The sequence below is a fragment of the Hyperolius riggenbachi genome, chromosome 2 (genome assembly GCF_040937935.1).
Source record: "Hyperolius riggenbachi isolate aHypRig1 chromosome 2, aHypRig1.pri, whole genome shotgun sequence".
NCBI lineage: Eukaryota > Metazoa > Chordata > Amphibia > Anura > Hyperoliidae > Hyperolius > Hyperolius riggenbachi.
The window spans coordinates 71620009-71647547 of NC_090647.1; the positions used below are offsets into that span (position 1 = coordinate 71620009).

Genomic DNA, 27539 nt, shown 5'->3' on the forward strand with positions numbered 1-27539 from the left:
TGCAGGGGCATCTTATAGACTTTTTCCCGCCCAAATTATGTTCCCCTTGTGCCTGCCGTGTACCTCGTGTTCCCGTGTGTCCTCCTCTGGCCCCGTGTCCCTTTCTTTCCCTGGTATCCTTTGCCCAGTGTGCTCTTCTGTCCCTATGTCCTTCCTTGCCCCATGTCCATCTCTGTCCACGTCGCTCTTTGCCTCAAAGCATAATACAAACAGTGGTACGGGTGCCCGCAGCTTCTGTTCCAATTAGTAAAGAAAGCAGAGCTGTGTGCAGCCATGACTGGCAAGCCTGGGTTAGTGCCCCCGACAGATGTGGGTCACTTCCGTAAAGCTTTGTGTAGTCTCCCTATGACCTGAAAGGAATGGCAGGAACCCGTACCTCTGTATGCAAGGAGGATGGGTAGATGGACACAGGGGCAAGGAAAGGACAGGAGGGGGGGAGGGACACCAGGCGCCAAAGGGGAAAAAAAAAAAAAAAGTGCTTGTGCGCTGGAGAAACTGCATCTTCTAGTCCAAAAAATACAGTAGTCTTCCAGCTAATAATGGTGTATTAGAGCACCATTTCTCAAAAAGGGAGAATAAGATTTTGGTTTCTTTGGGGATGTTCTTCCGATACTAATATATTTGAAATAGATGGAGTTGTAATTCGATAGGGGATGAAGTTCTCTAATGGTTTCCTGTAGAGGCATTCATTTTTGTATTATTGATAAAGTGGATAAGATGCCAGATTAGTAATAAACCATGAGAAATCCTATAATTGACCAGAAGGGAAAAAAAAAAAAAAAAAAAAGCCACGTGTAGCTTTTTCAATTCACTTTATTGTCATTGTGTAACACAGCGAAATTACTTTTCATGACAACCCCACGGTGCATATAGGGAACATAGTGATAGTAACAAGGAAGAGAAGAAATTATACACATATGCCAGGTATTACAGATATTTAAACAATTTGTACACAGTGTTAATTATTTCAGAGAGGATTCAGAGTTTTCCGCATTCGACTACAATTAGCGCTATTGCGGGCTGCAACGCATACAAAAATACGCGTTGCCGCATATCTATGCGTTCGTAATGCGGCAACGCGTATTTTTTTTATGCGTTGCGGCCCGCAATAGCGCTAATTACAGTCGAGAATGCGGAAAAAGCTACGCGTGGCCAGTCCTGACGGGCCTGTCGGCAAAAACGAAACTAGCTGGCAGCGGGGGACCAGAGGATTAGTGAGTGGCGGTGAGGGCACAGGACTGCTGCAGGGGGCTGGTAGAAGCCCCAGGTGAGTAAACTCATTTTTTTCTGGCTTAAGTGTCTCTTTAACCTCCTAATAAAAAGGGTTAAACAAAAGTCAAGGGAGACATTACTTTGAATGTTTTTTAATTGGTTCTTTAATTTTTTTATTTTTTTTTTAACACACACACAAACGTTTCACTTACCTGGGGCTTCTACCGACCCCCTGCAAATATCCTGTCAGTATAAAGTGACCTCCGACGGGGTGTTGGCTGCCCACACTTTTTGTAACCCTAACACACAATTACTCTATGAGCAATTTGTGAGCTTTGCCATTTTTGGAATCAATAATTTGCATTGAAATTAAACAAATCTGATTGACTGTGGCTCCACCCCCTTTTCTGAATTTGAACCCCAGTCACCCAATGACCAACTGTACAAGGTTTGAGGCTTGTGCCATTAACAGTGCAAGAATGGCAGCAATATTCCCCTTGAAAATCAATAAGTGAATTTTGATTGGCTTTTGTAGGCTCCACCCACTTTTCTGAATATTAATCCCAGTCACCAACTGCACAAAGTTTGAGAACCCTACCAATTAACAGTGTAAGAATGGTTACAGTTTACATTTTCCCAGTGAAATTTGTATTTGTCCCCACCCACTTTTTGCTAATGGGATAAAAAGTAGCCTATATGTTATTCCAGGTAACTTACTATGTGTGTGCCAAATTTCATTCAAATCCATTCAGCCATTGTTGCATGATTGAGTAACAAACATCCAAACTTTCACATTTATAATATTAGTAAGATGAAGAGAATGTAAATTAGAGAAGGGAACTGCCACTGGTAGGGTGTGAAAATAAAGAATTTTAGGAAGGAGAGTCATTCTCACAATAGCGATTCTACGTAACCATGGCGGCGGTAAAGACCTCCACTGGTTTACCAGCTGGTATAATGACTTGGATAGTAGAGAATAATTTCCTTGAAATACATTTTCCAGCATGCTGGGTACTTTAATCCCAAGGTAATTTAAATACTGTTTGATATTAAAATCCAAATGAATTGGCTTTTTCTTGATCTCCATTTTAAATTAATGTTGCAAAACATTGTTTTATCTTTATTTAGGCATAAACCTGATATAGGGCTAAAATTTACTGAAGGTGTTAAAATGGATCTGAGCTCAGAACTTCCTCTCTGAGGCGCTGTGAGTCATGCCTACTAATTACACACTTGTTACACTCAAATGTAGCTACAGTAAATAAGCACACACAGCTCACTGCAGCTGATTTCTACAGCATTTCTATGCGGAATAAACACTTTTTAGTCTGTTCTTTGCAAGAGCCCAGGTTCTCTTTAAGGATATTTGGTATTGAGATTGAATGATTAGTAATCATTATTAGGTCATCAGCAAAAAGACCAGTGGTATACTTATTACCTCATCTCTGGACCTGTTATATTGTGAGTGTGTTTGATAAGTTGTGCTAATGGCTCCATGGATAGAACAATAATTGTGGGTGAGAGGGGGGCACCCCTGTCTTGTACCTCTACTTATATTATTAAAGTAATTCATTCATTTTATAATGACTTCAAACAAAATTCATCCTCCACCAAATGCAACTTTTTCCCAAGTTTTCTTTCAGGAGTGTGTTCTCATGATATCCATTTATTCAATAAGCTCTACCTTTCCAGAGCGTTCCAGATCTTCATACCATCATCCCTGTACAGGTAATTGGGGATAGAATCCATTCCTCTGACCTGGATGTCATCAGGAAGACAGAGGCTCTTGTAAGTCAATTCGCCCATGGCTTTTGTCATTAGTTGCAGAATTCCTTTATATCCAATCCCTGTAACCTGAAAAGTTGCAAAAGGTTTAGTTGCCATTTTCAGCAAATTTAAGAACATGTATAAAGATTCTTCAAGGATGTGAATGGGGGAGTTCAGCATGCATATTGTTACCTTGCCTGGCCAGTTTAGCACAGGGTGAGCAGTCTTTCGGCTCACCCTGCTGCCACGGAAACTCCAGGTAGCATTAAATACTATTCCCCCTCTGAGTTGTAGCAACTTGGAGGGACACGTCATTTGAGGTTGGCTATTGCCATCACCCAAATTACACAGGGCTTCAAAGCTACAGCATTACAGCTATAGCGCCACCCATATCAGACGCCACGTGGTGGGAAGCAAGTGCCGAAATGAACTACTTTGGGGAGGTTATGTGGATATGGGAGGTTTAGACACTTGCCCCATGCATGGCAGGTTTCTAATCCTTTGCCCAAAACAAAGATTACATAGAGACTAAAGCCTGACCCTGCGGGTGTTCCTTAAAGACCACCTAAATTATAAATTACAGTTTACTTTAAACCTAATAAGTTGCCAAGATATATTAGAGCACACGTGATAAACTGACTTTCTGACCCCTAGGGTCAGTATTCCACATATGGTTTTGAAATCCCCACCCACAGTGTGAAATTGGGCACGGGTGATTTTTTTTTTTAAACCATAGGTGCAAAGGATGCTGGGGGAATTGATGTCAAAACACCACCCCTCATGTCCATGTGAGCTAATCTAGGCAGACAGACATGTGAAATAATTATAGCAAACAGACACAATAAGACTAGACTAACTGTTCTGCTGTCTCTTCTCTCGCCTACACACTGAAAAGAGATGTAATTTGATCCAGGCACGCAGAGAGCAGGGGATGGAGGGACAGGGGAGTTAACCAGGTTGAAGAGGTGAGCACAATGCTTTAGCAAGGCTTCGGGTTATGGAGAAATAAGGAAGTGCTACTTGCAGATATAAATGTGAGTCGGTTCTATCCACTTTAATGTACCAGAAGTAAAAACTTTATATGTTCATCTAACTGTACACAGTATATATATATATACATACATATACACACACACATATACATATACATACATACATACATACATACATATATATACATACACACACACATACATACATACACACATATACATATTTTCAGACTTTTGGCTTAGGAGGTCTTTAAGTGGTAAAAGCCTCCAAATGTTCACCTCAACCAGCCAGGTCCTCCCCTACCAAATACAATTATGTATGTGGCCAGATTTGTGTGAGCGGACTTGCCAGTTGCCAGCTCTGTGTTGAAGCCTGGATTTATATAACTCCATCTCCATTCATTTACAATGGATATTGTCTTTGGGTTCTGCCTGCCAACATCTAATTTTGTGACAGTGTTGCTCAAACTCCCCCCCCCCCCCATACACACACACACACACACACTTTAGTTTGAGGGCTAATTTCTGAAGATGCATCAACAAATCAGAGCCCCATCATCAACAGGTCTGCTGTATCTTTCAATGGATTTGTGCAGAAATTGAGAACAAGCAAATTTTTGATTTAAGAAAGCAATGTTCTCTAAGTGCAGTGGAGGGCTTTTTATTCCTTTTGCTCCACCACAAAATCCTGATGAGCCAACGAATATTACCTTGCTTCAAAATTTAAGTACAAAATAAAATTGCCCTCACTTGGTCATAGTATCCACCAGGGTGAAACACTTGTTTTCTGCAGAGCCCATTAATGGCCAATGTATAGCGAAGGTGCGGAATAAGCAGCTGGAAGAGAAAAGGTTTCATTAATTTGAAGAGGAACAAAGATGATGCCTGACAAATCTCGATTTCTCCAGGTGATTGTAAAAAATGTCAATATTAAATACACAGCTCGCTCTGAATTGTAGCAACTTTATTACTGCACAAAGACCACTTGACTAAAATGCATTGGAAAGCCATAAGTAAGTTTCTGCTATAGCCCAACTTGCCGGATATGCGGTTTAATTCCATCACACACCACCTAAATGTTCACAACCCTTCCTTTGCCTCATCTTGGTGACCCTCGCAGCCTGGGATCCATCTCACAAGGGTCATAAACCAAGTGTGGCCATCGTGACCTTCACACCCATAACATGAACAGCCACAGAAACGCCCGATCTGGAATATCAGAGAAAGGGAAGATTATTAGTCAGTCCCCATCCCCCCCCCACCTCTGGGTTCCCCTGCAGTTGGGAGCAGCTGCCCCCCCCCCCCCCAGTTACACCCCTAGATAGAAGGTCACAACTCAACACTTACGTGACCCACCAACTTCCTTGGGCTGAATGTGCAATGGGTGCCTGCACAGTCAAAAAGCTTTCTGCATTACTACTGTAGGTTCATCCCTACAGTACAAAACAAACATTTCCCCTTATACTCCCCATCTAAATTTGAATTCTTAGCGAGTAAGCAGGTCATTTGTATGCAAGTTACTCCGAGGAAATTTAATCTATCAGTAAGTGTTGCTTAGGCCCCATTGCCTCTACTCAACACCTCCTAGGCCTGGTGCACACTGGAGCAATGAGGTTTTGTAAAAAAAAACCCTACAGCATTACATTGGGAAGAGCTTTTGAAACCTCTAGTGCCCCAAACACTAGAGGTTTCAAAAGCTCTTCCCAAGGTAATGCTATGGGGTTTTTTTTTTCAAAACCTCATTGCTCCAGTGTGCATAGACACATAGGATAACATTAGCCGCAGATTTAAAAATTAAAAACGCTCCGAAAAACTCCTCTGGTGTGCACCAGGCCTTACTTCTAATGGTGGGTACACACGAGCTACAAATGTAGCTGGTCGCTAGCACACGGGAGCGTGTGCGCGACAGATTGGGACAGCTCGTCGCCAGGTCCCTCCGCATACACACGGCAGAAGAGGGATTAGCAAATGCGACGGAAGCTGTCGCCAACGTTTCTCCCCCCCGCCGGAAGCTCCGTGTATTGCCTATGGGTTGCTATCGCTAGTCCGCATACACACGCGGACTAGCGACAGTTGCGGCAAAGTTGCGGCGGCAACTGTCGCCAGGTGACAGCTCTGAGTATCGACAGTTCGCGACACGCGCGTGCCACATGGTTGCGGCGACAGTTGTATGTAGCTTAAGCAATGGGGCAGAGGGCAAGGAAAAGTAGTGCCTGACAGGTCAAGGTTCACACTGGTGATTTTGCCACGATTGCACTGCGCTTGGGGTTCTAAAAGTATTGCACCATTTTGGGAGGGATTCTCATTCATTGAAGGTTTGGCAGTTTGTATTCAAAATGTTCTAAAATCCCAATAACATGGTTGTGGCCACAAGTATTCTCTCTAACCTCAATTCCACTCTGAAATTTATTGGGGAGGGGGGGGGGGGGGGTAAGCGTAGGGGTTAAATTGCCATCTGATAAGCTAAGAGAAGGCGGCAGTGAGGTTCCTGGCTTTCAGAAATGCCATGTGTTATTCTGATTTTAGTGGTCTAACACCCAGCATTTCAACTTTGCTTTAAAAGATTGCTTACAGCTTATAAACTATTATGCCAGATTTTTTTTTTTTTAGCAGAAATTCACTGAATGGATTAAACATGACATTTTAGTGCTGCATTTAGCTAGAAAGCCTCCTCCGTGCTTGCTTGTTTAGTTACAAATGTATCTATCTACAATGTAACAAACAAACACTGCTTTGAGAGAACAAAGAGGGCTTCCCTGGCAGGCTTTTCAAAGATATATTTGTATTCCAAATAAAGATACATTTGTAACTAAAAGATAAGAACGGATGCGGATTCCTAGTTGAATCCAACACTAAAATGTCATGTTTAACCCATTCAGTGAATTTCTGCTTAAAAAAAAAAAATCTGGCATAATAGTTTGTAAGCTATAAGCAATCTTTTAAAGCAAAGTTGTAATGCTGGGTGTTAAACCGCTTTAACATACCTTCAGTCGTGGAATTTGAGAAAGTCTATGCCTTTCTATAAAGTGACACATTACAACATAAGTGCTGTGTTGTGTTTAATAGTCAGAGGCAGGATAACTGAAACTAGGTCAAGTTACAGGATTCAGCTACTCTACATAAGCAGCATCTACACCAGCCCTTCACAACCTTTTTACCCTGGAGGAACCCTCTAAATGTTTTTGGATCTCAAGGAACCCCTTCAAATAATTTTTAGATCTTGAAGAACCCCTGCATTGATTTTGCAGGAGGCATGGTCTTCAAAAGTAGCAGTAACACCTATTACAATGTGCTCTATTGTACTTGGCTCACGGGGGTAGAAAATGCCAAGGAACCCCTGTAGAATTCTTGACCACTATACGACCGGGGCTGCTCTCTGATCTGTGCTGCGTGGGCTCTCCAGCCCGCAGCACAGATCGTGTGAAAGGCAGGGTGATCAGACTCCCCCCCCCCCTCCCCTTTTTTTCCCTCCCTAGGGGGATGACCTGCTGGGGGGGGGGGGGTCCTGATCGCCGCCGCGCCGTGTAACCGAGCAGGGGGAGGCTCCTAAAAGCCCCCCTCTGCAGCACGATTCCTCCTTCCTTCCCCTTCCCTCTCTACCTCTCCCTCCATGGGTGGCGCAGGACGGAGATTCGTCCTGCACTGCCTCCGATAGGCTTCAGCCTATCACAAAGTGGCGATCCCCGGTCAGAGGCCGAGGATCGCCGATCTCCTTTACGGTGCTGCTGCACAGCAGTGCCATATTGATGTAAACAGCTGGGATTTCTTCCCCGCATGTTTACAATTAGCCTGCGAGCCGCGATCGGAGGCTCGCAGTTATTCACGGAGACACTCTCCGTTAACTGACATGGAACGTTTTCATGTAAACCCACAAACTACCAGCCGCCACATATCGGCGTTAGCTGGTCGTTAAGTGGTTAAGGAACCCTGGTTGAAAAAGCCTGATCTACACACTAGCCAGGGCATAGCAGAAAACACACAACAAGTAGATTATCTGATCAGATATACAAAGTAGAATAGTTCCATCTACAGGCCAGATGTATGAACACCACAGTTAGGTTTAAGAATTTTCTTCGGTTTTAGAGATTCACGTTACCTTGTGAACTGGGTGACTCGATGGAAGTTTCCGAGAGGTTGCCATGCTGAAGGCCTCAGCAAAGAGATGCGTGCGAAGAAGGTGAGTAATTGATTGGTGGACCAGGTAATCAGCGTTCCGCACCCAAATCTTGGCCAGTAGCCAATCCCGTGGAGTATCACTGGGCACAAATATTGGACACTTCTCTCCTGGGGTTTGAGACAACTGGAATTTTTGGCAAAAAGAAGTGAAAATTATTCTAACCAATCATACGCTGACTATTTACCATGCAAATAGCCAGAAGGATCAAGATAACCTAATCCGAAAAAAAAACAGGTTCCAGGCATTTACAGGACCACATACCTGAGAGATCACCCTAATTGCAGAGTAGAGGGTCAATATAAAAGGCAAATTGCACTTCCTCTTTATAGCAATGCTTCAAAACTAATTTACATGGACCACTCCAGGGAAAGAAAAAAAAAAAAAAAAAAAAAAAAAAAGTTAAAGTTAAAAGGGAACCTAAAGCGAAAGGGAGAGTTTCACTTAACTGGGGCTTCTACCAGTCCTCCCATGCTTACATCGGTCCTTAATGATCCTCCACCGTGTTTTAGGTTAAATTTTCCTCTGACTGGGAGTTGGCGGGCCACTGTGCGGACCTCGCTATGCGTATCTTTGTTTGGGTTTCCGTCCGCAAGAGATTCCTGAGCTCTTGGTTAAGTGAAACTTTCTCCTTTTCGCTTTAGGTTCCCTTTAAAATCTGACAGATCCAACAGGTCTTGAACTAGTCCATCTCCTCATGGAATATTCTCTAGATTTCCTAAAGCATTTCCTGAACAGCAATTTAACTGCCAAAATAGTAAGATACCAGCCAGCCTCCCTACCCACTTGCACACCATTTAGAAAGTTAAGAAAGCATTAAAGGGTAAACTGGAGGAGGAGTACACTCCAAAGAACACAATGTATTAACTAGGTTATAAACATAAATTTTATTATTGAGATCAACAATTTTAAAAGAAAGTAAATTCCAATAAAAGGCACTATGCCTGCACTGGGGCCGGCCGACCCTCTGACTCACCGCACCCACCACTCATCCACACATGCACACAGGGACAAAAAGAAGGGGGGGGGAGAGGGGAAGGAAATGTTCATCTGAGGTGATCACTCAGTTCAAAAAACAGGTGTTCCCATGTATGCAGTGCACCTTTAATTTCTCCTGGCAAAAGTAAAGGTAATGTTCCTCATAGACTTATGATAGCCACAGTAATTGTTAGTAGAGCAACAGCGATCCAAGCAATGCAGCGAAAAGAAAGAAGCAAAAGGAGGCTCCAATCGCAAGCCCGTTCAGTAATGTACTTCATAAAAGCAGCAGCATAAGCGGCATGATGCACTCTTGGGGGATATAAGCATACTCTACCAGCTCCACGGTGTCAGCATCATAGAATGGCTCCAGTGAGATGTCTCCGTGCGTGCTGTGGGTAGACCGTGTAGAGTCACTATGTAGCTATCAATAAAGGCCTCCTGGCCGATGATGGTGAGTCCAGGAAACGCCGTGTTGTGGCTTGTGGGTAGTGCTGGATCGAGACTTGTGGAGAACCAGCGGGTGCAGGGTAAAGGATCCACACTGCAGGAGGATACACGATATGGAGTCCACGCTGCACAATGCAGCAAAGGTGCAGTGAGGGTGTGAGGTGGCCGCGGCGGCAGGGGACGGCTCACCCCAAGCAAGTCGTGCCAGAACGCCAGATACCCGACATGTTTCGCCGGTAGACTTCCGGCTTTCTCAAGGGGGCGAGTCAGTCATTCATGTCAGCAAATACACACATCCTATTCATACAGACATTTGACCAATCGGCGCCTGGCCGGTCACCACGCCCAAACGCCGGCAAGACGCGGACGTCATGTGGGCAGAGAAGGGGAGGCGGTCGGGAGCGCCGACTCATATCATTAGGTGGAATACCCAATTTACATGTAGACAAGTGGCCTCCGAAATTTAGTCAAGCCCAGAAAAGGGGAAAGGGAGTAAGTTACATTGTGCAAAGACAAAGTTGGGGTGACAAAAGGACCAAGGTCCAAGTCACCTCCCGGGGAGGGTCCCTTAGAATATATACTTAACCACCCTGGCGTTCTGATTAAATCGCCAGGGTGGCTGCGGGAGGGTTTTTTTTAAATAAAAAAAAAAAACTATTTCATGCAGCCAACTGAAAGTTGGCTGCATGAAAGCCCACTAGAGGGCGCTCCGGAGGCGATCTTCCGATCGCCTCCGGCGCCCAGAATAAACAAGGAAGGCCGCAATGAGCGGCCTTCCTTGTTTTGCTTATATCGTCGCCATAGCGACGAGCGGAGTGACGTCATCGACGTCAGCCGACGTCCTGACGTCAGCCGCCTCCGATCCAGCCCTTAGCGCTGGCCGGAACTTTTTGTTCCGGCTACGCTGGGCTCAGGCGGCTGGGGGGACCCTCTTTCGCCGCTGCTCGCGGCGAATCGCCGCAGAGCGGCGGCGATCAGGCAGCACACGCGGCTGGCAAAGTGCCGGCTGCGTGTGCTGCTTTTTATTTCATTAAAATCGGCCCAGCAGGGCCTGAGCGGCAGCCGCTGGCGGTGTTGGACGAGCTGAGCTCGTCCAGACCGCTCAGCTGGTTAATTCATACATGCGGAGGCCAGTAGTGCATGCGGGACCACAACGCTACAGGAAAGGGGGAATCAAGCCCTAATCCCATCAGAAGAAGGGGGCGCAGTTCAGGGGCGACACCCCAACGAAGTTGCGAGGGGAAGTGTCACCAGACGCAGAGTACCAGTGAAGGAAGAGGCACATTATAGGGGCAGGAAGGAGGCATAGCTCTGTGAGTCATTCAAACCTGGAGGAACTGTGGCGTTTAAATCAAATATCCAGCGTGCCTCACGCTGGAGGGCCAGCCTGTCGAAATCACCACCACGTATATTGGTGTGAATCCGATCAAGGCCGATTACCCTCAGGTTTTTATAATTCCCACCATGGACGGTCTTAAAGTGGGATGCCACTGGTGTCAGAGCTTCTGGTTTTTTGCTTTTTATTTTAGTAAGATGTTCGTTGATACGTCTCCTGAGTTCCCTCTTGGTCTTGCCCACGTAGAAAGCCCCACACGGGCAGACCAAGAGGTAAATGACCAGGACAGTATCACAGTTCACAAAGTGAGAAAGGGTCCAGGACCTACCATCAGGCAGTTCCACCACTCTCCCAACCTGCATAAACTGACAGATCGTACATCCTCCACATCTGTAAGTTCCAGTGACTCTACAGTGTTTGGCAGTCTCTGCGGTGCCTGAGAAATGGCTACTGACAAGAAGATCTCTTAAGAAGGGGGCCCTCCTGCAGGAGACCAACGGGGAGTCTGGGACCAAAGGACCCAGTTTGGGATCATTTTTTAGGATATACCAGTGACGCTTTAGAGCATCCATTATCAAGCCATGCTGGACGGCGAACCTGGTGCAAAAACGTATCTCGTTATTTAGGCGTTAGGAGCGCTGTTGTACCCCTATCAAAGCATTCCGATCCGCGTGCGCTGCGCGTTGATATGCTCGTCTCAGGTGAATATCACGGTAACCCCTCTCTCTGAATCTGTGACGTAGATCCCTGGCCTCAGTTTCAAACGTAGCGTCCTCTGAGCAGTTCCTTCGCACCCTCAGATACTGCCCGGTGGGAACCCCCCTGACAGTATGCGAGGGGTGGAAACTGTCAGCTCTCAACAGTGAGTTAGTGGCCGTCTCCTTCCTGTAAAGGGAGGTGACAACATAGCCATCGGCATCAATAGAGATCCTCAGATCAAGAAAGGGGATAGTCACAGCGTCAACCTGAGACGTAAACCGCAAATTGTACTCATTAATGTTAAGGCGACGCACAAATTCAACAAGCAGATCACGCCCACCAGTCCAGAAAAGCAAGATGTCGTCGATGTACCTGTGCCACGACTCAATGTGGCACACGTACATCGACATAGACTCATCGGAGAAGATCCCACATTCCCACACTCCCAGGTACAGGTTAGCGTATGACGGGGCACAAGTGGTTCCCATCGCCGCTCCCTGCACCTGGAGGTAGTGGGTCCCCTCAAAAACAAAAATGTTGTTAGAGAGTAGGAATTCCAGTAGAGATAGCAAAAAGCCATTATGAGCCGCATGCGAAATACTCAGTTCACTGAGAAAGACGCCGACGGCATCGATACCCCGATCATGGGGGATACTCGAATAGAGGGCCTCCACGTCGAGGGCCACCAGTAATGTGCCAGCCAGGACCTGCAGACCATTCACAATCTGAAGTAAATGTAAGGTGTCTAACATATGATGGCAGGGCTTGCACATGCGGTTGTAAGTGTCTATCTAAATAAATTACTGATTTTTTCAGTGAGTGAGCCCCTGCCCGATACAATTGGGCGTCCAGGGGGTTTAACTAACCGCATGTGTACCTTGGGTAGGGCATAAAATGTGGGGGTGATTGGTTTTAATACCTTTAAAAATTGGCTAGTCTCCTCACTGATCACATTGTGATGTACTGCATTATCAATGAGGGCTGCAAGGTCACCCTGGCATCTGGCGGCCCTCGACATGGGTACCCTCACATAACATCGCTTATCCCCCACTTGCACATTTAACAACTGCCGATCAGGAAATGATTTTGAAAACAAAGAACAAACAATTGGATTGTCCAGGACCGTTTGAGCAATCCAGTCGAGGCTTAGCACCGGCCTACTCCCAGGTTCTGTACCCGAGGTGCTGAATCTAGTGGTGGTCAAGCAGATGCAAATAACTTTGAATTGATGCATATTTTTATGCACATTTACCGTATGCAGCTTGAAAATGAACCAATTAAATTTTACCTCAGCAGGATTTGATTGGTTCATTTTCAAGCTGCATAAATTGCAACAACTCAATGTTATTTGCATCTACTTGACCATCACTAGCTGACTCCATTTAAATCCATTTAGACATTGAAAACAAAGAAAACCCTAAGTCCAAAGCCTGTCAGTTCTGACAGTTTTTAACTGCTTATTTTTTTTGTTGGAGTGGTCCTTAAAATAGGAGGGAACTGAATTTCAGGTATATTTTTCCAATTTAATCTCCTGAGATAAATAGATTGCGGAAGTGTCATTCTCCCACACCTCACAGCTTGCACATAAACTGCATACACACACACACACACACACACAGACACACACACACACACACAAGACTGAGGCGACGAATAACGACCGCCTCATCCAATAAATAATCATTCTTGTGTACAGCAGCCCCTGACAAACGACTGGCGCTTGGTGAGCGACCTGCCCGGCAGATCAACATGGCCAAGAGACGGCTGATAGCTTTGTCTGCACCGCCCATCCAGCCTGTTGCGTGACGTCACAAGCACGCACTTTTCTCTCCGCCTCCCCACTTAGCAACAGAATGCACCATCCAGCCCAGCGATGTTGCTTGAAGGGATAAGTTCCCGATCCCTGAGGGGCAACAGCAGTCAGCCTGCTTGTATGGGCCTATAGACTTTCCGTCATCTGGGACTGCAAAAAAAAGCAGGGCTACGCTTACATATACTTAAAGTCGCTTGCCACTACGTGTTTATACAGCAACACGACCTAAAAAGGAACAGTTATGCTAAACAAACTTTCATCTATTGCTCTATGCAGAGATTCAACTGAGAATATTTAAAACAGGAGTTTATTTTGAGGCTACTTACACACTATGTAAAAACTGTTATGGCAATTACTCTTAGATTGCACTGCTACATTGGGTACGGTAATTACTCTTAGATTGCACTGCTACATTGGGCTCTACTTACAATCATTTTCCGCATGCAGAAATGCACTTCTGGTAAATTCCCGACTGAAATAAGACCATCTTGACATTCAAAAAAAAAATTTACACACATGGATTTTTACTGCATGCGTCAAATTGTACGCATTATTTACCCGCATGCGTAAAAAGTGCGGTAATTACCGGGGGTGGGGTTGAAAAGTTGAAATTCACAAACAAAAAGGGGTGCATTATTTCTGACAACTACTGGTTTTATATCACCTACACTTGGTGGTATATTTTGCTTCCCATTTACTTAAATGGAGTTTAAGTTTTTTTTGCTGGACTTTAATATATTTAATGCTTTTTTTGTAAATGTGGGAAAACAAAAATGCGGAAATTATCACTAACGGTAATATACGCGGTAAAAAAATAAATAAAAAAAAAATAAAAAATCTTACTGGCACTGCATGTGTGATTGTGAATAGAGCCCATTGCATTGTGCCTTCGACAGTGCACCCATACAATGAAGCACAAAGTACCATGCAAGCATGTCTCACTTCCGATGTAAATGCAATCTGTTCACAACACACTGCATTGGAATCTACCGCATCGCTTTCAATGTGATAGCCTCAGGACTATCATTGCATTTGCCCACTGCATTTGTCATAATGTGAAAAGGTCCTAACTGCTTTTCTTTGTATTTAAAAATGACAAAATAGTGCATTAAAAGAAAATTATAGAAAAAAAGAAAATAGCCAAAAGCAAACAAAAGTATAAAAAAGTACTTAGTTTTCATTTGTCTGATTAGTCTTGTATTATAGAGGACCTGGGGTGTTGTAAAGTCCTTTAGAATGGATGTCCTGCAGGCACCTTCCTTGAGGCCCCCTCTCCCAGTGTCCACTTCTTGTGATGTTAAATTGGAAGACAAATCCTAGCATCGGGCAAATGGTCTTGTCCCAGACCACGATAGAAGGGTGTCGGTAGTCCTCCTGAGCTGGAGGCGGAGTCCTTTAGCTTTCAATAGTGAGAGTTTATAAAGGATTGTGTCATGTCATCTTGACTTGGATTTAGTACATTTCTTTCAATAAAATCATGGGCCATTCATTTTTCCCTACAAGTAAGTAAGTACCAAACATTTGTATCCATCCTTGTTCTGCTGTTTTTTTTACATAACTTCATCTGTCCATACTTGCCAGAATTAGCGCTTTGAGTCCAACAGGAGAAAAGAGCTATATAAATGTTCAGATCAGAATTAAACACCTATAAAACCAATACACTTACTAGGATTCATGTTACACTTTCCTAAGTTTGTCTTTTAGGGCTTGTTTCCACTGTTGCGACGCGATTTCGGCCGCATTCCGACGCTTGTAAAAACGCATGCGGATGCGTTTCCACATGCGTTTTTACCCGCGATTTCGCCTGCGATTTCGCATGGCAGGGTGCCATGCGAAATTAACCATGACACTGCCAGGGCTAAATTGAAAAAGGTGCGAAATCGCACGCGAAATCGCGGGTAAAAACGCATGTAACAAACGCATGCGTTTTTACTATTAAATACATTAGCGGCGATTCGCACGGATTCCCGACGCAGGCGAAATCGTTGGCTCTTTTGTGCGTTTTTTTCACGCTGAAAAAAAACGCACCTCAACAACGCTACAGTGGAAACAGGCCCATCCACTTGTATTACATGTGCGGATCTGCATGCGTTGGACGCATGCAGATTCGCGATAGTGGAAACGAGCCCTTAAACACATTGGCAGGAATTCTTTAGCATCCAGATGTGCATTCTCAATGCCAGGCTGTCTGGGAAGTCCTGGGTGTGATTCTATGAAGCTCCTCACACCATAGCTCCCAACTGTTATATAACAGAAATAATACAGCCACTGTGCAACTAGGAAAGGCTGTAGTAAGACAGACCACAGGTATAGGAACTTATAGGATAGAAGAAATAAGGCTGAACATTTTGTTACACTTGTTTCTCTTTAAAGGGACTCAGAGCAGTGCAGAAACTATGGAAAGATGCATATAATTTTAAAGCTCTCTTTTCCTCTTTCCAATGATATATAAACCACCGCCCTACTCCTTTTAGTTTTTGCTATTTCCGCGGCTTCAATCGCGAAAGTTAGAGAAAACTAAAAGGCGTAGGGCGACGATTTAGGTGTCGCCAGAAAGAGGAGAAAGAGCTTTAAAATGATATCCATCTTTCCATAGTTACATTGTATTACACAGGGCGACTTTTTCCTAAAGTCAGCAGCTCCATTCTGCTGAATGGAGCTGCTGACACTGGGGAAATAGCAAAAACTAAAAGGAGTAGGGCGGTGGTTTATATATCATTGGAAAGAGGAGTGCATAGTTTCTGCACTGCTCGGAGTCGCTTTAATCTCCCTAGCGTTCTGGACGAGCTGTGCTCGTCCAGAGACGCTAAAGGGCACCGCTCAGGCCCCCTGGGCCAATTTTGATAATTTTTTTCAAACACGCAGCTAGCACTTTGCTAGCTGCGTGTTTGCCCCGCTCGCCGCCGATCCGCCACTACCCAACGCGAAAGAGGGCCCCCCGCAGACCCTGTGCGCAGCATGGCAAATCGCCGCCAGGCAGCGCTTTGGGGTGGATTGGGAGTCCCAGTGACGTCACTTCGTTCGTCGCCATGGTGACAGGGGAAGCCCTAAAGGAAATCCAGTTCAGAACGGGATTTCCTTATGGGCGTGATCGCCGGCGGCGATCAGAAGGGTGGGAGGGAGAGAGGAGGAAGGGGAGAATCATGTAGCTAGCGCTAGGCTAGCTACATGATAGAAAACAAACAAAAAAAAAACAAAACTCCCGCGGCCATGGGAATTGAAACGCCCAGCAGGTTAAAGCAACTTTACTGAATTTAGCTTAATGAATAAAATTTATGCTTATTTCATACAATATTAATTTAGAAATGTAGCCAGTGTTCGGCTATCAAAAAAATAAAAAAAAATAAAAAAATCCCCTCTGTGCCCTATAGCCACCCCGATCAATACATTGTATATGGGATAGCCGAAAAGTGCCAGTTGCTATGGCTCCAATTTTAAGATAAATACATTTTTGAAAGGTGGGTTGCATAACTTCAGGTTTTTTTTTATTTAATGTTCAGTTTAATAGCACTTAAAAAAATTAAAACATTCAGCATCAAGGATGTATAACTAAAAGGGAATCAGAATAGACACGACAAAGAACATGATTTATATCACACTTTTCTTCTGGCTGCCAGAGCTGCAGCCACAAGGGTGTGCTCTATAGGCAGTAGCAGTGATAGGCCTGAAACCCACTGAAATCCGCAAACGCAAAACGCAACCGCTAGCGTTTTGTCTGAGCGGCTTGCAAGCGGATTCATGCGTGTTTTCGGTCGCGTTTTGCAACAGTGTATTTTTTTGCTCAGCGGTTGTGTAGCGTTTTGCGTTTTTATCCTAATTGGTCCTGTGAATTATTTGTAATTTTGTTACAGTGTGCTGAACCGCAAAACCGCTCAGTTTAGGTTTTGCTGAGCGTTTCAATACTTTACATTGAAGCGCTAACGCTCCCAAAATGCTGCAGGTCCTGCGTTTGCGTTTCTGGGAAACGCAAACGCTCCTGTGGAAGTTGCCCCATCCATTATCAGCTGAGCGTTTTAGCAAAACGCTAGCGTATCGCAGCGCTGCCAAAATGCTCAAAAAAACGCTCTTGTGGGTTCCAGCCCTTAGGGAGTCTTGCCCAACGTCTCCTTCATGACTAGTCGAGATTCAAAGATTCAAACTGATCTTCTGTGCCGGAGGCAGAACCCTTAAGCAGTACACTATTCAGTCACTGCTGAATGGGGCAAATACTTTCAGACTTCGTATGTATGTAATGTATGGTACGTATGTATTAGATGTTATTGCAACCAAACCTTACCTGGATAGCAATTGGAACCAGCTGATCCTGAGGATTTTTCCATAGCAGACACATGGGGGCAGCAACATACTGCACTTTTCCATTCACAAAACTAGTTATAGGAATGCCTTCAAGAATCTTGTAGTCCACTAGAAAGATATTACCCTTCTGCAAAATGCAAACATAAAGAAGTAGGGTTTGTCAAACATCAGCTATTGCAGCAATTTTCCTGTTTCCAGAAAAATGGCGAGAATACTAACTAAAATAACTACTCAAGATTCAAAGTTCATTACCTCAAGTTCATTCTGCAGATTGGAGGAACCAAATAATGTATCCATCATAGAAGACTCAACTGGGAAATTGTCTGGGATCTGCGTGCATTTTTTGATCAGTGTTGGGTTAACTCCATTCAGAAACTGGTTACCAAAGAAATTATCTTCTTCCCATTTCTCGATTGTCACATTCAGATCTAAAAGAAAAAGATACAAGAAATGTTGCACATGGGTACCGTATACATTTTGTGTATATTTGGGAAAGACTGGGAGGGGAAATAGACTTTTTGCAAATATTTGATGCAAATTTTCTATTGCACTTTTGCAACATCCTATATAATAAAACCCTACTTGTCCCTGCGTCATCCTCCTGTCCCTGTGTCCCGTGTGTTTTGGCTAATGTGCTTGTGTATCCGTTAGGACAGGAGGAGAAGGAAGGGACGCTGACATGCGGCGGTGAGATAGACCTAGAGCACATTTTTTAAATAGGTTTAGGTCTACTAGTGTTTTAAATAAAAAATTACCTGAAGAGCCTAACCATTTTCTGAATTTCGGTTTGATGGAGTCTATATGAGACCATGGTTCTTCTTCCATTGGAAATCTATCATTTTCATTTTCCATGTGAGTTTGTCTGGAGGAAAGAGGGGTAGGAAACAAAATGCACATTAAATGTCAAGTGTAATTAAAAGAGTACCTAAATTATAAATGACAATTTGCTTTCAACCTAATAAGTTGCCAAATTATATAAAATCTGACAGTGCAATTTTCTCACCCAGTGTCTGTATTCCATGCATGGTCTTGAATTCCCCGCCCAGTGTGGAATTGGGCCCGGGTGATTTTTCTTCTTTCCAAACCATAGGTGAAAAGGATGCTGGGGGATTGATGTCATAACTCCACCCATATGTCCTAGCCTACAACCTCTCTGTAAGAGATGTGATCTAAGCCAGGCAGGCAGACATCTGAAAGAAGATTTATAGCAAACAGACACAATAAGACAGGCTGCAGCTGTCCTGCTGTGCCTGCTCTCTCCTACATACTGTGAAAAGAGATGTAATTTGATCCAGGCAGGCAGAGAGCAGGGCAGGAAGGGAACCAGGCTGGAGGAGAGGACACAGGTTGAGTGTGTTCTACAGCATTAGGATAAAAAAAAGAAAGTGCTGCTACAGATATAAAGTTGTTATATCTCCGATGATGTACCAGATGTAAACTTTATATGTTCATCTAACTGTACACAGTGCATAGACTATATACAGTATTTGTATAGCCATTCAAACTTTTTTTTTTTTGGTCGGAGGTGCTCTTTAAGACTTATGCAAAATTGGTGAAGAGAATTCGGGAGCTTCTTACAGCTCACATTTGATTGGGGGAAAAGTACCTCTAGCTGCTCCTTCTTTTCTGCAACACAAATTATTGGCGACAGCTAGCAATGACGGGGAAAAGAGGCATATGTACAGACTTGGGGGGAGCCTAAGTCATTTATTCATTAGTGGGCTTGTGTCTGATCTGCAAAGCCAGCATGGCCAAATATATGCATGCGGGTGAACCATACTACTAATCTGTACAATGGACTTCTCCCATATCAGCAGGTCTTACCATCAGGTACCATCAGGGCCATTTTGACCCATTTGGTGCACAAGACAAGGCAGCTTCTCAGAGTACACCATGTACCTAGGTTCATCTCATGTCACAGGTCCGTTGACGTATGAGGACCATTCATTTATACACAGACATTCAGCAGGAAATTCCTGGGAGTACGTTTCAGATGAAGTAATGTACAGACCACACTAATGGTATAATTAAAGGGAACCTAAAAAGGAAAGTAATAGAGGCTGCATCTTCATTCTCTAAGTGCCATTTGCCTCTGCAGATTCCCTGCCTTGAAAACTTTACACTCCCTAGCAGTATGGACAAGCCTGACTCGTGAAAAAAAAAAAAAAAAAAGTGGAAAAAAAAAAAAAAAGAGAGGGAGAGAAAAAACACCTAGAGGCGAAGTATTACTACGCAAACCAGAAGCAATAAGTGGATGTGAAAGCATGGGCTTTGTGCAAGAAGGTGGCAATTATAGAGGAAAGAGAGTGTTCAGAGAGTGGAGAGGAGGCAGTTAGATAACAGTCAATGAGAGGTGTGGAGGTGTGAGAGGTGTGGAGGTGGGATTTGAGGGCTGCATGGAGAATTCACTTCTGATTTTGACAATTTTTTTTTCCTTTTCTCAAACGGATCATCAGGGGGCTCTGTATGGCTGATTTTGTGGTGAAACCACTCCCACAGCACTGAGGGCCTGACATCACACTGTGGGAGCCTTGTTGCATTGTAGGAAATAACAGCCGTTTCCAACTGCCAAAAATGAAAGCAGCATCTCTTTCCAGTGACATCATCTGCCAGCAGTAAAAATGTCACCATGTGACAAATGTCAGAATGTAAATCAGGGAGAGGAACGATTTTACAATGAGCAAACACTGACTAAATCATGCATACGTAATTGTAAAAATTAAGCACTTTTTTTTTAATTACATTATTTTCACTGAAGTTCCTCTTTAAATTTGATCTTTGCACAGCAGCCATTTCAGTATGCCACGATTGGTTTAGTCAGCTGCCAAAAAAAAAAAAAAAAAAAAAAAAAAATTGCTGTGGAGGTGTTTATCTACCTACTTTTCAGGATAGCCACAGTTGTATTCAACTGCCTTATTTGTATAGGTAAGTATGGCTAGTTCCCAAATTAGCCAGCCATATTTGGCATTGGCCTATAGATGTGGCCAATGTTAGATGTAACCAATAACCTCCCTCTCTCCCCTGCCTAACCTTCCCACCTCTCCAGATTCTGTCATGTCCAAGAAAGTGATAAGATGCCAATGGCAGGAAAGCAATTTTGGAATTGACCAGCCAATTTTGGACTTTTAGTTACAACTAAATTGTCTATTTTGAGAAATGCCCGGCTAGTTCCCACTTTGGCCGTAACATGCATAAAACACCAGTCTATAAAATAAGTGAACAAGCGCTGAGGCTAGTACTAAGTAGGCTTATCACTATATGTACCCATGTTTCGTCTCATGTCATCCTCAGGTATGCTTGTAGAGTAGCAGATGTTTTCCTAGTTTTGAGGCACAGGATCATACTCCAAGCACAGAACAAAGACACTGAGGAAGTTCAGGTTCTGTACACTTACATTATGCTCACCAGGTCTTTAAACTCCATCTTGTAATAGACGTGCATTTCTTCATCTGGCAGATGGTCATCTGCATGAAAGCAGTGAGGAATGCCCGCCTCGTAACATTTCCACCTGCAAGACATAACCCCGATTCGACACAGACATACTAGTCAAAATAGTGAAGAAATGTGCTAATGACCAGCAAACTCAAACTACTAATGCTGAAGACCTTAACATTATAGGTTTCTAGACAGACATTAGATTACCCTGTAGATTATTATTAGGTGGCAAGGGCAGGGACCTCCCACTTTTGTTATCTGTTTCTGTGCAATTCAACTAAAACATCAGTATAGGTGATGTTATTCAAACCACACATCAATGGTATGTATCGGTACTTGTGTCACTGGTTGTCCTGACTGTACAGGCTGCTCATGTATCTACGCTCCCTATTGTAAGTTTTGCATTTTGGACAGTGCTACGGAATATGTTGGGGCTCAATAATTAAAAATAATGATCATCAAATGAGCAAAGTAATATAAAAGCTCTGTACGTGTGGTAAATATAGATAGATAGTATACACACTGCTCAAAAATATAAAGGGAACACTTAAACACCACAAGGTAGCATCACTGATTGACAATTTCACATGCTGTTGTGCAAATGGAATAGAGAACAGAAATTTTAGGCAATTAGCAAAACATCCCCAATTAAGGAGTGGTTCTGCAGGTGGTGACCACAAACCACTTCTCATTTGCTATGCTTTCTGGCTGATGTTTTGGTTACTTTTGAAAGATGGTGGTGCTTTCACTCTAGTAGTAGTAGCATGAGACGAAGTCTACAACCCACACAAGTGTCTCAGTTAGTGCAGCTCATCCAGGGTGACACATCAATGCAAGCTGGGGCAAGAAGAATCGCTGTGTCTGTTCATAGCATGGAGGTGCTACCAGGAGAGACAGGGCCGGTTCAAGCCACAATGGGGCCCTGGGGCAAAATTTACCTGTGGGCCCCCCTGCCCCTCCTCCAGCATATTCATACGTCAGGGCCAGTGCTGCTCGGATACCATTTTTCACTATCTGGAACTAATTTGGATCCAGATACCCCTCTATCCGATCCGAGTTGGATATCTGGATTCAAAATTTTCCAATCCGATTCCGGGTCGGATATCCGACCCCAGTATCCATCCGGATATCTGGATAGAAAACCGGAAGTGACCTGAAAATGGTTAAAAATCCTTTGGAAGCTGTCTCTCTCCCTCTCTCTCTGGATGCCTTCGAAAGGGATTTTTGCCATTGAAGGCGATTTTGGCTTCTGCTCGGATATCTGAACTAACTATCCGCCCGGATTTCGGATTTCAGATGGGAAATCCAAGTTTGCTCGGACAGTCTATTAAAATTTCAAAAAATATCCGAATTACTATTCAAAGTTCGGATAGTGGAAAAAGTTCGGATTATCTGGGTAGTTCGGATATCTGAAATCTTGTTGAGCACCACTGCCCAGGGCCTCTGAGCCAGCTGACAGCGCACCCCCCCCCCCCACACACACACACTTCAAGTTTACTTCGTTTTTCCCAGGGCCCCTGCACTGTTTTGTGTCAGAATAGTAACTCACCTATCCTGGTGCACTGTGCCATCCATGCTTCCTGTCCTCATTCCTGCTGGCTGCCTGTTCTCCACGACCCTGTGCTTGCTATTGCATAATGATTGGTGATGGAGAAGCCAGCTGGGATGAAGACAGGGAGCAGTGCACTGGGATAGGCACGTTGCTTCTTTGACATATCGGTGCAGGGGCCCCAAGGAGGACAAGTTAGGGGGAGACGTGGGGGGCCTTGCAGTGCTGAGGGGCCCTGGGGCAATTGCCCCCTTTGCTTCTATGGGAGCACCAGCCCTGAGGAGACAGGCCAATACATCAGGAGACATGGACGAGGTAGTAGGTAGGCAACAACCCAGAAGCAGCACAGCTATCCCCACCTATGTGCAAGGAGGAACAGGAGAAGCACTGCCAGAGCCCTACAAAATTGGGCCACAAATGTGCATGTGTCTGCTCAAGCGGTCAGAAGCAGACTCCTTGAGGGAGGTATGAGGTCCCAACATCCATGGATGTGGGTTGTGCTTACAGCCCAACCCCCTGCAGGACGTTTTGCTTTTTCCAGAGAACACCAAGATTAGCAAATTCACCACTGGCACCCCGTGATCTTCACAGATGAAACCAGGTTCACACTGAACACATGTGACAGTCTGGAGAATGTTCTGCTGCCTGCAACATTCTCCAGCACGACCGGTTTGGTAGGGTGTCAGTAATGGTTTTGGGTGGCATTTGATGGACCACACAGCCCTCCATGTGCTCACCAGAGATAGCATGACTGCCATTAGGTTCCAAGATGACATACTCCGACCCCTTGTGAGACCATATGCTGCTGCGGTTGGCCTTGGGTTCCTCCTAATGCAGACAATGCTAGACCTTATGTTGCTGGAGTGTGTCAGCAGTTCCTGCAAGATAAAGGCATTGATGCTCTTCTGGACTGGCCTGCCTGTTCCCCAGACCTGAAACAATTTGAGCACATCTCACTCCATCCACCAACGCTACATGACATTGCACCATAATCTGTACAGGAGTTGGTAGATGCTTTAGTCCAGGTCTGGGAGGAGATCCCTCAGAAGACCTTCCACCACCTCATCAGCAGGGATGCTAACCCGGATATACGACCCTTTTTACACTATCCGGCCGGATCCGGATAGTTGGGCAGAAATCCGGATAGCCATCTGCGGATAGTTTGACGGCCGACCGACCCGGATATCCGCGGATTTCTCCCAGATATCCGAATTACAAGTTCGGTGGCAAAAAGGTCCTCCTCCTCCATCTTGCCTTCCAGGGATTTGTAGGCTGTCAAAAGCAAGCTCATATACATTGGCCAGGAATCGAACCCAGATCATCTGCTTGGAAGGTAGCTATGCTCACCACTATACTATCGCAGCACTACATGCTGAAGCCAGCCTAGCATGTACCATTGTGATATACCCAAGAGAAAAAATGAGCTTGCTTATTTGCCTAATTTGCTAGATGAAAGCAGTGGGACACATGGTGAAACTGCTTACAGGCTTCAATTCAAGACTTCAGAATCAGAAAGCTCATGTGCCCCCCTGGATGATGCTAGTGTAACACACACAGCAAAGGACAGCAACTTGAAGTCTGGAAGATTCCAGGGCAAGGGTGGGAAGGATTTCACGGGGGGAGGGTCTTAGGGTTAAACACCACCAAGGAGGAGGGGGGGGTGTCTGAGGGTTAAGCACCACCAAGGGGGGGGGGGGGGGGGTCTCAGGGTTAGGCACCACCGGGGGGTCTGAGGGTTAGGCACCACCAGTGAAGTGGTTAGGCACCACCAGGAAGGGGGGGTCTCAGGGTTAGGCACCACCGGGGGGTCTGAGGGTTAGGCACCACCAGTGAAGTGGTTAGGCACCACCAGGAAGGGGGGGGGGGGGGGGGGGTCTAGGGGTTAGGGATAGGTACAGAGAGGGTTCTGTGTATTAACGCTAATTTTCAATAAAATAAAACAGAGCTAAACAACAATAAGGCTTTAACATTAAATAGCGATAAGCGACAGACGGATTAGCGGCAACACTGTGCGCCATTATTCGCAGGCGCCATTTTCAGATGGATCCGCTAGAACCAACCCTGAAGACACCAGAGAAAACCTTGGATCACATGTGCTCCTCAGTGCATTTTACTGGTGGCTTCCACCATCTTGGTCAAGGTTAGATTAGATTGAATGCCTACAGAAATATACAGTTATAATAAAAAAGTCATACAGCGAGAAATAAAAAAAAAAAAAAAAAAAAAAAACCTCACTTTATAGTTGCTGCCTTTGACGTCAGCTCTGCTTTCCTTATAGCCTTGAGTAAAGGGTGAGTTTGTCTGGATAGAATAACACCTGAAATAGGAGAATAAATCAGTGGATGTTACTTTGCATACACGGAAAGAAATTACACCATTAAAAACAGTAAACATGCTGAATGTATATGGCTTCCCCTAGTGACACCCCACACACAGGGCCGAGCCGAGACAGAGGCGAGAGAGGCTCCAGCCTAAGGGCACAGTGTAGGAGGTGGCGCACAACTCACTCAGCTATCATTCCCCTATTGTGTTTGAAGCAGAGAGAAATAAGAAAAGGGGATACATGGTAGTGACTGCAAGCCAGATAACTAGTGTAACTAGAGATTAAGGTACTGGGGGCCCTGTGGCACCTCTTAGTCCAATAGCAATCAGTGTGTGATGGCTGGGGTGGGAGGGATGGAGGAGCGCAGTTTGATGTCTCAGCCTTGGGCGCTGGAGAACCTTTCCCGGCTCTGCCCACACACCTCTAGTACATTTTGAGTTAAAGGACAACTGCAGCAAGAGGAAAATGGAGGCTGCCATATCTCCTTTAAACAATACCATTTGCCTGGCTGTCATGCTGATCTCAGATGCAGTGTATGAGGAGATTGTAGAGAGCAGCACACCAGTGTAATGCTCAATTCAGAGTTTAATCCAGCAGCTACCGTATTTTTCGGCATATAAGACGCACCTTGGTTTAGAGGGCAAAAATAAGGGGGGGGGGGGGGGGGGGAAATAAACTAAACCTAGGTGCGTCTACACTGCAGGGGCGTCTTATGGACCTTTTACCCCCTAAAACTGCCTCTAAGCTACTCTACACTACACTAATCCCTGCTGCCCTAACAACTAAGGTACACAGCAATACAATACACTACCACAACACATTAATACACTTCACTACATTAACACACCACTGCAATACCCTTCACTACACTACAATGCACTGACACAACACACAGCTTCACTACACTGTACTATACTAACACTAAGCTGCACTACAATGACATTAATACTACACCTGTTCCTGCCGCCATGCTCCTCTTCCCCTCGCTTCAGCCGCGATCCTCTTCACCTTCTCAGGCGCAGTTCTCGGATGCCACCTCCGCCGCCGGGTCCTCCGCTCCTGTGAAGGGGGAAAAAGCAAAGAATTAGTGGCATTGTCCCCCTCCCCTGCCGCGATCCGCTCGGCGCTGCCACTCACGGAAAGCCGCCGCCGCCCCCTCCGCTGCTACACGCCGAGCGTCCATCCTCTTGCCCTCCTACTTCCGGTTTACATCACGTGCAGCCGCGTCATGCGTAGCCCGAGCGCAACGCGGCTGGGGCTACGCATGACGCGGCTGCACGTGATGTAAACAGGAAGTAAGAGGGCAAGAGGATGGATGCTCTGCGTGTAGCGGCGGAGGGGGCGACGGCTTTCCGTGAGTGGCAGCGCCGCGTGGATCGCGGCAGGAGAGGGGGACAATGCCACTAATGCTTTGCTTTTCCCCCTTCACAGGAGCGGAGGACCTGGCGGTGGAGGTGGCATCCGAGAACTGCGCCTGAGGAGGTGAAGAGGATCGCGGCTGAAGCGAGAGGGGAGGCGCATGGCGGCAAGATGGGTAAGCGCTTCCCTGCGCTCTCAACATTTTTTTTTTTTTGGTGCATTTGGCATATAAGACGCACCCAATTTTTCCCCGTTTTTGGGGTGGGGGCACACATCCTCAGTACCTCACAAGTTTGCTTCAGTCAGCAAAAAAAAAAAAAAAAAAAAAAAAAAAAAAGGGGGTGGCCTCTTACACATCTAAAAATAAAAAACGCAAGCAGTTTGCGTTTGTCCGAGTTTTTTTAGCGCCTCCCGATGCTTGGCTGCGAGGCGAACGCAATTGCTGCACAAAGATATTGTGAGTGTTTTGCGTTTTTTTCCTTTCATTGAGGCGGAATCGCCCAAAAAAAAAAAAAAAAAAAAAAAAAAGGGTAAAACCCCCTTAGTGTGAACGAGCCCTCAGGGTGTCTTTATTTGTAGTATAAGTTAGGGCCCGTTCACACTGCACGCGTTTCCAGCCGCGTTTTGGAAACGCGTGCAGGTGGACAAAACGCACGACATCAGACATTGCATAGAGTGCAATGTCTGATGTTCACACAGCATGCGTTCCGGACCTGTGCGGTCCGGGAACGCATGCTGCACGCAGATTTTACAAAAACGCGCGGCTGTCCCATTCACTTTTCAGTGATGGGATCAGCCACGCAACGCATACGAACGCGGACATGCGTGCGTTCGTACGCGTTGCGGTCCGCATGTGTTGCGGTCCGCATTTTGTAGTCTGAACGGGCCCTGTGTGGTTATTGCATTATTAAACGTACACATGCATTCCCATGTAAAAATCATACAAACTACAGGTCTATGCTTTCTGAGTGGAGAAAGGTCATTTTCTGTTGCCTTGTGTTATAGCTATGCAAGAGTACTGTGCAGCAGGCCCAGATTTACATCACAGGAGCCTATAGGCGCAGATGCCCTAGATTCTAGGACCTTAGACTTCAACCTCAGTGAACCTACAAAACCCTCACCAAACCACACTACAAGTGTGCTGGCCCAGCTGTCA

The 27539-nt window shown here is 45.2% G+C and overlaps 1 protein-coding gene across 1 annotated transcript in view; it reads right to left on the bottom strand.

The window, feature by feature from the left end:
* Nucleotides 1-27539, bottom strand: part of LOC137544797 (hydroperoxide isomerase ALOXE3-like) — a 49715-nt gene that overhangs the window by 11239 nt on the left and 10937 nt on the right. The window contains exons 4-11 of the mRNA XM_068265886.1: nt 24937-25018; nt 21112-21225; nt 18473-18579; nt 17970-18145; nt 17698-17844; nt 8068-8271; nt 4722-4808; nt 2897-3066 (exon numbers count right to left, since the gene is read on the bottom strand). Of these exons, the coding sequence (XP_068121987.1) occupies nt 2897-3066; nt 4722-4808; nt 8068-8271; nt 17698-17844; nt 17970-18145; nt 18473-18579; nt 21112-21225; nt 24937-25018 (1087 nt within the window). The remainder of the gene's footprint in view (nt 1-2896; nt 3067-4721; nt 4809-8067; nt 8272-17697; nt 17845-17969; nt 18146-18472; nt 18580-21111; nt 21226-24936; nt 25019-27539) is intronic.